Source organism: Trifolium pratense, linkage group LG5, assembly GCF_020283565.1.
Source record: "Trifolium pratense cultivar HEN17-A07 linkage group LG5, ARS_RC_1.1, whole genome shotgun sequence".
NCBI lineage: Eukaryota > Viridiplantae > Streptophyta > Magnoliopsida > Fabales > Fabaceae > Trifolium > Trifolium pratense.
This window is the reverse complement of record NC_060063.1, coordinates 45,659,679-45,670,483: the sequence shown is the minus strand read 5'-3', so window position 1 is coordinate 45,670,483 and position 10,805 is coordinate 45,659,679. Positions and strand designations below refer to the sequence as shown.

The window sequence follows — 10,805 nt, the reverse complement described above, 5'->3', positions numbered from 1 at the left end:
TTTCTTAAGATTTTTTTTCTCTAACGTTTTCTTTAGATATTAAACCTAATTTTTTTTTTTAAAAAAAAAAGATAAACTGTTATTGTTTTTTTTTTATTAAATAAATTGTTATTGTTATAAATAGAGGTTTTGTGAATGACATGTAGAATAAAATAAGAGGTGAAAAGGAGGAGAAAATTTGTGAAAGGTACGCAACTCTATTTCTTTTATAAAATTTGTGTTATTTGTGATGTGTTCTTTGTCTATATGCATTTGTTAGAATGCGTATCCTTTTTTTCTCTTTGTTTATCATCATATTTTATTTCTCTTTAAGTATACATTTTCCTGGTCGCTAATACTATGGTTTTAAATTACGATCGCGGATACGGTAACAATTGTGGTTGTTGCGATTGAAGTCATTATGGTTGTTATAACTGTGGCTTGCGACTGAAGTTGTTTTCAAGTTTCACAAATTATATAAGATGTCCCCCATCTCCGTCATCATTCCCTGTTTCGAGTAGTATTCTTCTTTCATCTCCATCCCCGCGGATTTCCACTGATTTCGTGGTGATCCTCCAACCTTAAAAAAATATTTCGTGGTGATCCTTTCAACCGTGCATTTTAAGAGCATTCAAATTAGTGTTTGTGGAATAAACTAAGACTATACAACAGTAGATAAATAGTGTAGTTACATAGTAGTTTCATATTATATATAGCTTGTGAAATTTCAAAATGATTTCACACCGCAACAGCCGCATTGTCATTGTAGCAACTGCAATGACCGCATTCACAACAACCGCAACTGTTACCGCATCGGCGACCGCAACTACAATTTAAAACCTTGGTTAGTTAATAGCATAAAAATTTATTTTATTAAAGGCGTGATTGTTTGCAACGTACATGATTAATGAATAATTTAACAGAGTCTCAAAGGTTGCTTTCACATAAAAAATGGAACAAGCAGAGGACAAATTGTCAATTCTACCAAAATTCATTCTTCATAACATACTATCAAGGCTACCAGAAGAAGATGCCTATAGGACAAGTGTTTTATCAAAGGCTTGGTTAGAGACATGGTATACTTTTCCCATCTTATGTTTCTACAATATTGAATTGATAACAGAGTCGAAGAGTAAGGACTTGATTGAATATGTAAAGAGCAGATTATTAAGGTTTTGGGAGCAAAGGTTGGCCATCAAAGAATTTAACTTTTCTATAATAGATATTCTTGGATGCATGTCAAATGATTTTGATCTTTGCTTGAAGTTGGTGAGTGAAAGTGGTGTTGAAGTTTTAGATGTTTGTTTTCCTAAATATAGTTCTATGATCAGCCAAGATGAGAAAGGTCGTCGGGGAGAATGTTATTATGTCTTACCGAAGGGTGTAATTGAAATAAAATCACTTACCAAGTTGGTGTTAGAAGGGGGTATTAGAGTCGACGAAGCATTGAGGAATCATTCAATTAAATTTTTTTCGTTGAGAGAATTACATTTGTTGGAAGTCGTTTTGAAAGATGGACAAGCAATCGAGTGCCTCATTTCTTGTTGTCCTTTGATTGAAGTTATAACTTTGATGCTTTTAAGTGGCAGTATGAAGTCTTTGAGCATGCGTGGTCTAAAAAAGCTCAAGACAGTTTATGTTGATGGAATAAAAGAGGTTTATATCGATGAAGCTAATTCGAGTCTTAAGAGTTTATATTATTGCCATGATTATATGAGCATTCCAATATTTAAGATTGAGTTTATTCAGTGCTGCAAATTTTTGAAAGAGTTACTCTTGTCTTTGTATGATACTACTATCATCACAGAAAAATGGTTTCTTGAAATATTACCAAAATTTCCATTTCTTGAGACGTTGGAGATATGGAATTGCATACTGTCTGAGACGATTAATATTTCAAGTGTTCAACTTAAATATTTACGAGTATCAGATTGCTCTAATTTGAAGGTGGCCAACATTGATGCTCCAAATCTATTGACATGTAACTTTAAAGGTTTTAATGGCTCAAAACCTATTATATCTTTTTTAAACAATATTTCTACTCAACTACAACTCTGTCTTAGTATCTCGATTTATGATTTTGATATTTTTTACGTGAGGGAACTTCTCCAAAATATCAAACCCCAAAATGTTTTTATATCACTATTTCTATCCATCTCTTGTTCTGAGGTGAGTATTAATTAACTACTTTGTTTAGTTCATTCATTCAATTTCTATCACTATATAGATATATATATTTACTTAATTTGTGTGTATTTGCTTGCCCTGTAGGGTGCACCAAGACCGGTGTTCTTGGATATTCCATCCCCTCCACCAAGTATCAAGCATTTGGACTTAGACATTGAGATTCATTCAGAAATAAATGAAACTTTGTATTCAGATATTGCAGATTTTTTACTTTTGTGTTTCGTACCTGAATATATATCTTGGAATAACTTGGAAACCAAACAATTCGTTGAGGTATGTATGTCATCTTTTCTCACATCCCTTTAATATGAATTGTAAGAGACTAAGTCTCATTTCTAACTTTTTTTTTAATTGTCTAAAACTACAGTTTTTTTTTTGAAACGCTAAGGAGAAAAAAAGATGTTACTAAATGTTGCTGGCGTGACTTGAAAGAAGCCAAAGTTCAAGTCACTAGATTTATAATAAATGATGGGACCATGTTAAAATCGTTGCCAAATTATTCAACTCGAGGAAATATTATCTTTATGAAAGATATGTAATGATGTTGTGATCTAGGGTCTTTTAGAATATCATATATCACATTCAATTTTGTTATATTAATGTATAAAAAAAATGAATATCATATTTATTCTTCAGTTTGGTCAGGTACGTACCAAGAATCATATATCTCATATTATTGACAAATACTTGATGGCACCTTGGTAAGGGTGGCCAGATTAATTTATGGGCAGATTCTTGATTAGGTAACCCTTTGGTGGACCTTTTGAATATTTTCGGTCCTTCTCATTCTTTTTTAATAGGCTAAGACCGCTCATTTTGTTTCTAATAATCATTAGCTTATTCCTCACTTTATTTTTACGGTCTATCCTAATATGATGTCATTATTAAATAATGTCACCATTCCCATTTACAAAACTAAGGATGAGTTAAAATGGATTCACTCTAATAGTCGGGTCCTTTCTCTTAAAGATGCATACTAGTTTCATAGGTCTTTAGGGTATAATTGTTGTTGCTACATTTGAAGCGAAATGAAAGAATTGGCAATGTGATGTTTCGTGAGAATATTGCTATGAATGTGAAGTTTTGGAAGGAAGTGAAGTCTTTGAAGGTTTTGTCCTCCAAGTCGAGAGTTAGGACTGAGAGCCATATTGACTTCCACCTAGGTGAGAGGAGGCTAGTGGCGACCACTTGTTTGGTTGGAATAAAAGAAAGAATGTGACAGAATTGAATCCGGCAAGTCGCTAATTCTGTCCACCGTTGGAGTTGAAATCGTAGGCTTCCAACGAGAGCTATTGCGGTGACGGCATGGTTTTTTCACTTTTTGGCTTTTCATTTTTGTATAAGGTTCAGTGAGAATAGGGTTTCTAACCGAGTATATATATGATATATTATTTTAATTTATTTACACATCAGTAATACCTTGCAAAAGTTGCAGAAGATCTTTTATAATAAAAAATAGCAAAAGATAAGATCTGGCTAAACAAAAACTTCGCAGAAGATTACCTCAAAAAAAAATCGCAGAAGATACGGAAATAATAGTGTACAAAGACCTTATTATCATTATTTTATTTATTATAAAGACCATATTATCAGAGAAAAAAATATAATTGAAGTGCATATACTAAAAAAATATAAAGACCTCTGCTCAATTGCAATAAAAAAAATATAATTGGAGTGAACCAATGGGATGATTTGGCGGAATGCACGATTGATATTGAATGATAGTGTAAAAGTAGTTTACACGCATATACTATTTTCTATATATATATTTTGTTGTATTGGATGTAAATGTTATTTTGCATATACGACAATCAAATGATTTAGGAAAATAAGATCAAACTAAACTTCATTTTCATTTTCAATATCAGATTTTTTTTAAAAAGAAATTCTAGTGACTAAAAATTTTATCTTAAAGGTGAATGAGTGAAATATTCAGAGTTCGAACATCACTTCCCGCATATATAATGCAATAGTGGCTAGATATTGTTTTTATTGTGCGATTGTTCCTTTCTACAATAAGATTTAACTAATTTGTTTTCCCAATTTAGGATTTATGTATTATATAATTATGATAAAAGTGTAAATACAATAGTTTAAAAGAAGAGTATAATTTTATTCCCCGCAACCGCAGGAAGGAACCCACTTGGGGTTGGTCGAGTGGTGTTGGTTTGGGCCCTTGGAGTATGCTCCTCTCAAGGTCTCAGGTTCGATTCTCACTGGTGCCAATTTCGGTGGGCTAAGTTCATACAGAGCAAAAAAAAACTCTGGCTTTAAATGGGACCCCCGCAAGTGGACGGTGGGATTGGTCCCCTTGAATTAGTCAGTCCTAAGACCAGATACCAAGTTTTCAAAAAAAAAAACTGTGATCGGGAGGGGCTGGAACCACTTGATGTCAGAATTGACCCCCGAACCAGATTCAACCGGTGGTAAAATAAAAGTATAATTTTTGTCAAAAAAAAAAGAGTATAATTGGGAGGAAGAAAAAACTTTTACAGCAAAATTAATACAACTGTATTTACTCAACAAAAAAAAGGACCATGTAATTTTATTGGATGAGTTTTTTTTTTATGAGGAATTTATTGGATAAGTTTATCACATAGTTTTTATTGTCTTTGAGAATATATTAATGTTATAATTTATTTTTATTTTTATTTTTCTTACAATGGAATTGAGGATTGAATCAAAGTCCTCTAGCACACTACCCAAGCCCCCTAAACACAATGATAGATACCACAAGAAATTCATATACACAAATAGTAGATTTCGAATTCGAACCAGGAACACCATGAATTTTGACATTTGTCACTTGAGCTAAGGGTTACGAACAGAACAGAAATTGATAAAATCCAGTAGGTTAGAAGATACTCTATATGCATGCCACCCCGATCTGATGATGAGAGTGAGCTTCCCTGAAGCTCCTCCATGACCTTAACAGCTTGATCAATTTCCTGTCAAAAGAAAAAAGGTTGATAAGAACATCAATAAATGAGCAAAAACTCAGGGGAAAGGGTTATTTGATCAGTTTGGTACGCAGTAAAGAGAGAAGGTCGAACAAGATCTTGTTTCTATTAAATAAATAAATGCTGAATGGACATGAAAAAAAAAAAAAAGATATTATTCAACATCCATGTTCAATTCAACGGAGGTATGCATATGCCATGTTCTGATAAGTTTAAGTGACAGTCAATTGTCTAGGAATCATGAGATACTAGCAGCATACTACAAGGTTGCCCAACTGATATTTTTTTGCACCTAGTGATGTTCACTTTGATTAGATTTTGTTCCACTATACAGTTATGGTCAGCTGAAGTTGTACAACTATGGTTTCCAGATGAATTTCAAACCTCAAACTGATGCATGCCAATATGAAAATCAAAATTGCAAAAACAAGTTTTAAACTCATGACACGACCCAAAGAACATGATCAATTATCATGTATTATGTTATACTTTTTTTTTTTATAATATATATTACGTTATACTTAAAAGTAGAGTTTCTTTAAAAAGAGCACTTCACAGCACATCACTCCAGAGAAAAGAGTATCTGAAAATTTACTGTTGTAACTCTCAAATTGCTAAAGGTTAACTATAAAATTTCCTCTCCCCGCGCGCCCTTTCCTCTCTGACAGCCACACACAATGTATGAATACAACATATGCCTACTATTCTACCAATAAAGCCAACAGTCAATAGGATATGTCATGATTAACATCGTTTAACAAAGTTTCAAGTGATGCCTACTATTCTACCCATGATGCCTATTATATCAACATGAAAAAGCAAATGATATGAACTATGTGATAACAACTTTCAAGTTTCAATGCAACAATGAATTTTGTAATACAGGTCTCAGATGAAAAGTTGTCGAAAAGTGCAGCGGTGCCTATATATTACATCGACGTAATATGATTCCTACTATATACTGTATATATTTTTATTTTTTTTACCCCAATTCACACTCCTTCTATGTAAGATCTGTGCCTATGCATAAGCCTGTGGAAAAACAAGGGCCAATGCCAGAATTTCAGATCCAAATTATTGTTGGCAACGTTCATAACTGAAGCACCATGGAATAGGTGAAACAGAAATTGTTGCCTTATATACTGTATATATAGACATGACAGCAAGTGTCATACTTTAACACTTACACCAATTAATAATGTTATGTAGGATGCAAAATTGACTACTCTGACCGTTGAATTCAAAGTTAAGCTTAAAAGAATTCATGCAAAAAAAATCCATACATCATAATATTGTTTCAACTTAAAAGATAATATATAAAAAATGGTCAGTTGCCTAATAATGCCAAACTCGTTATTTGGGGAGTGTTGTATGGCTATCAAGACATGTATGGCTGTCATAATTTTTGTGAAACCATAGCATTGGCTCGTTAAGCCGACCCTCCAAAAATATTTTTAAAAAAAAATACATGAAAATATTCCTTGTTAGATAACAAACCAATGAGTGTCCAAATTATTTAAAATTTATAGATCTGATGATACAGATAATATCTAATGATTCAACGGCCAGGTTGGTTAATTTTGTATCCTACAAAGTATATTAGTTAATGTAAGTCTTAAAGTTTGACACCTAGTGTCTTTTGTGCGTGTGCTTTATAATCAGCAAGAACAGCTGACTTACCTCAAAATCAGCAAATGCTACAGGCATTCCTCCTCTAGAACGCATCTTGACCATGTTGAATCCAGCATACCTGGAATAATGGATTGAAGACATTAAGTCCTATAGTCAAAAGCAAGTAGATGATTTTTTATTTTTTTATGATGAACAATGTCGGATCTAGATTTAACAAGAAGCAGCGGGTTCGCTTTTCCAATTTTATTAACAATACTAGACGTCCTTGGCAAATCCATGAATAAGAAATAGAAGCAGCAACTCACCCAGAAAAAGCTTGCTTTAATTCATCCTCAGTGCAATTGGGCCCAAGATTTGCAATAAAAAGAGTGGAACATGGTCCTCCATCACCACCACCTTTTCCATGTTTCTCCTGCAACCAATTTGAAAACATCATGATACATAAGTGCTTAATGGGAAAATGAAAGAAAAAAAATTACAAACTAAACAATATTTTTTTAAAATTAACAAACTACACAATTTTGCATGTTTCATAATGGTTTGGCTGAAACACAGAAAGGGACAAAATCTGTGTGCAGTATTTGATGAGAGAATATTGGATGTTTTATGATTTCTACAAATGCATTGAGATAAAGAGTTCCAATTTCCAACATATTGCTAATGCCAGGCTTTCCTTACCCTTGCCACAGGTACACGATTGTCAGAACCAACAACAGCATCACCACTGCATAGGCAGAAGATATAATATTCTTAGTGAACGCTGTTCAAAAAAAAATATTCTTAGTGAACCAATTGAAATTTTAAAATACTTGTGTAATTTTATTATTCATGTTTCGTTTGTGTTAACAATTTGCAGAACTTTGAACTTGAGGTATGGAAAAGGTATGAATATCAATTGTATTATAAACCTTTGTGTGGTTGCTATATCGCCATGGTCGCTGCCATTTTCTGATAGTTCATCAGGCTCACTTTCACCTAAATGCAAAAACATTGCAGGTGAGCAACACAAAATAAGAGGGGCAATAATATGAAACCTAGCCACATTTTCCTACTCTCTAACTCATTAAATTCTAATATCACCCACCTAATTTAAGTTGAATGTTACAAATAGCTATGTATGTATTGTAGTAAAAAATAAAATAGTAGCACACCATATCATCAGTCCTTTCAAAATAAAAAATGTCTATGTGCCTTGAATTTATAATCAAAGAAATGTTACCATCATCACTTGACGATCCCTGAACATTGGCTTCCCCCTTTGACCTTTTATCTATAACCACGTAGGCTCCACCACCTGTGCGTTTAAAATAAAACCACTAATCATCCTGGAAAAGCAGTAAAATTATAAAAGTATGAGTTTGGAAAAGTTTATTTACACTTTACAACTATTATAAGCTTATCTTATGTCATAAGCATTTGTGCAAATGTTTGGATTAAACTTATAAAAATAGTTTATCGCAGGTCTATAAGTTATTTTCAGCTTATTTCAATAAGATGCCCCAGATTTCTTATGAAAACAACTTACAGTTTATATGAATAGATTAACTTTATTTTATCTTTTAACGATATGTGTTTATTCAATGTATGCTCAATTAAGTTGTTTACCCGAACACTCTATAAAACACATTGACTGTGTCCATAATTCATCAAAATAAATTGGGGGAGAATGGAAGAAAAATGGTTTCAAGGATAAAAAGAATGGAATAAAAGTGAAAACAAGAAGATATCTAAATTCTATATATGCATTATAGCTTGAAAGTTGATGTTTCCATGTTTTCCATTCCTCGTATTTTTGTTCATATTCATCCATACCAGTCCTGCATAATATATATACCTGGTTTTCGCTTCCTCCTAGAGTTTGACCTGGCAAGTTCAATATGTAAAACAGACCCAGATTGAGGATCAAATTTCACGCCCTGACGATCATTAGGAAAAAATTATATTAGATCGAAGGCCAACTTCTATAAATTGAAAACATTTTATTTGTAAATATGTCCCCTTTCTATCACAAACCACTACATTTGAATAACAAATTTGAAACATCATATATAATCCACTAAAACTCCTAGGGCTTCCTTCAGAGTATATGTCAAGAGAAGTCATTGAAATTAACAAATTCTGATGAGGTGCACTTCATAGCTTCTAGAATATCACTACAGGAAGCATTTGGTTAACAGGTTTAATTAAATGTTAATTCAATAAGCAATTTCAGAGAGATTAATTAAAAGTGCTTATTCCTATGTTGTCTTCAAGAGCTTATTGAAAATAACATGAAAACACAATAAACATGGCATAAACTATATTTTTCAATCCATCTATAAGTGAGTAAATACCCAATTTGATCTCTGAAATTGTAGGACCATATCAACTCCTCCCTCCACATTATCAATATTTCAAAATGATCCTTAGAATCGTAAAATGTTATCAGGTTCGTCTCTCGGTCTGGATCAGTTATCAAATGCATTCCTAATATTATTCACTTGATCTCAAATGTATCCCGGACATTATAATCCCACCAAATACCAACAAAGGGACGAATCGAATTAAATATTTACAATTTCAGAGTCACATGTTTGATATAGTCCTACAATTTTCAGAACCAAATTATATATTTACTCTATACCTAAGCACTAAAAAAGTCGCCACCACTCTTTCAATGACCCCCTTAGTCCAAAAAGGGAGAAAAATGGCACCAAAAAGTTCATTCACTCCAAGGAACAACAATCAAAACAGATAATTGCAATAATTTCATAAAATTAAGCTATTTAATCTCACTATTCATCATGGATTACGCAATATTTGAAACTAGGCACTCACATTTAGGGCGTGCAACGCTGCCATTGCTGCCTGATGATTGAAAAACGTAGCAAATGCAACAACCTGAAAAAGAAAATCGAAATTTTCATCAATCATATACAAAATTCTCAAATTTCAATCTCAAAATTGAAACTAAAACACTCGATAGAATCGAGAATTGAACTGAAATTGAGTACCTGATTGGCGCGGCCGGTATACTTGAGTTGGCAAGAATCGAAACCAGGACGACGGCGGAAGAGGTTGTGAATCTCACGCGCTTTCACGTCGTCTGGTAAACCGGAAACGAAGAGCGTGTTTATGTTGCTTCGTTCATCTGGCTGGTAAAGGTAATAAGGATCGAATGGTTGCATAGCCATTCGGAAGGTTGCGCCGGTGAAAATGAATTGGTGAGGTCCGTCGTTTGTGGCGGTGATGACGGAGGTTGAGAGTGAGTGACTCCGGTATGTGCTTTGCTTTTGTCCTAATTAACTACGTAACCAATTTCTTAACTAGCACTTCATATGCTACACATCTTCACTAGCACTTCACATTTATTCATTTAGGCCTAAGTTGTAGCTGGACTCAAAGACTTAGGTGCAATAAAAAAAGTGGAAGATAAGTAATTCCAATCTATGTAGTTAATCTCGGATAGCGGTGCGTAGCGCCGACCCTAAAAAATGCTATAGCGGAATATAGCGGAAAATGCTATAGCGGAAAATTAAAAAGCATGTATAAATTAAACATAAACTTCAACAACATACAAAAATACTAAAAAATAGAAAAATATCCAAAATCAAAGGGACATTCATACTTAATATTCATAATAAAACTCTGTCATCTACCTCAAAATAAGGTTCTTAATAAAGACTAAATAACATTTCATGATTTCTATCAAGTTCTAGAATTACTCAAAATACACCCCATCAAAATAAGACAAAAGCAATTAAACAAAAATGACAAGCTATTCATTTAAAAGCATGCATTCACATTTGCATCTGCCTCAATAGCGCGTTGCGCCTCCAATATCGTAGCGGGGGGTCGAAAACGCTACGTAGCGCCGTTGTAGCACCGCTAAAGCGCGCTATTGACTACATAGATTCCAATAATGTATATAGGATATAGTTACCCTTTAAACTCAAATCCATTAATCAAACCCTAAAAGTTTTTCTATTATTTATATTAACTACATAGCAAACTTCAAAACAACAATTTCATACAAAAATACTTACGGTTTATAAAGTTTACCATACA

General features: G+C 33.2%; 2 protein-coding genes across 2 annotated transcripts; one reads left to right on the top strand and one right to left on the bottom strand.

Annotated features, from left to right (window-relative positions):
- The first annotated feature begins 599 nt into the window (after positions 1-599).
- On the top strand, positions 600-3,385 carry LOC123886777 (FBD-associated F-box protein At5g18780-like). Its single transcript, XM_045936065.1, has 3 exons — positions 600-2,148; positions 2,251-2,439; positions 3,191-3,385. Exons 1-3 carry the CDS (start codon positions 931-933, stop codon positions 3,383-3,385), a joined length of 1,602 nt encoding a protein of 533 aa, XP_045792021.1. The 5' UTR covers positions 600-930.
- A 1,329-nt stretch (positions 3,386-4,714) lies between these two features.
- Positions 4,715-10,491, bottom strand: LOC123883882. The gene is made up of 9 exons (XM_045932829.1): positions 9,752-10,491; positions 9,576-9,638; positions 8,593-8,674; positions 7,978-8,052; positions 7,667-7,733; positions 7,437-7,482; positions 7,064-7,170; positions 6,807-6,876; positions 4,715-5,114 (listed from the first exon to the last, which is right to left on the bottom strand). The coding sequence occupies exons 1-9, from the start codon at positions 9,929-9,931 to the stop codon at positions 4,908-4,910; spliced, it is 897 nt and encodes a 298-aa protein (XP_045788785.1). The 5' UTR covers positions 9,932-10,491; the 3' UTR covers positions 4,715-4,907.
- Between the last annotated feature and the right edge of the window lie 314 nt (positions 10,492-10,805).

What these genes read in the sequence shown, in the direction of transcription:
- LOC123886777 (XM_045936065.1), top strand. Translation starts at nt 931, where the DNA reads ATGGAACAAGCAGAGGACAAATTGTCAATTCTACCAAAATTCATTCTT. An exon ending in TATCCATCTCTTGTTCTGAG is followed by an intron (nt 2,149 to 2,250) that starts GTGAGTATTAAT and finishes CTTGCCCTGTAG; the next exon opens with GGTGCACCAAGACCGGTGTT. An exon ending in AAACCAAACAATTCGTTGAG is followed by an intron (nt 2,440 to 3,190) that starts GTATGTATGTCA and finishes CTACATTTGAAG; the next exon opens with CGAAATGAAAGAATTGGCAA.
- LOC123883882 (XM_045932829.1), bottom strand. Translation starts at nt 9,931, where the DNA reads ATGGCTATGCAACCATTCGATCCTTATTACCTTTACCAGCCAGATGAA. An exon ending in ATACCGGCCGCGCCAATCAG is followed by an intron (nt 9,639 to 9,751) that starts GTACTCAATTTC and finishes TTTCTTTTTCAG; the next exon opens with GTTGTTGCATTTGCTACGTT. An exon ending in ATCGTGTACCTGTGGCAAGG is followed by an intron (nt 7,171 to 7,436) that starts GTAAGGAAAGCC and finishes AATTGGTTGCAG; the next exon opens with GAGAAACATGGAAAAGGTGG.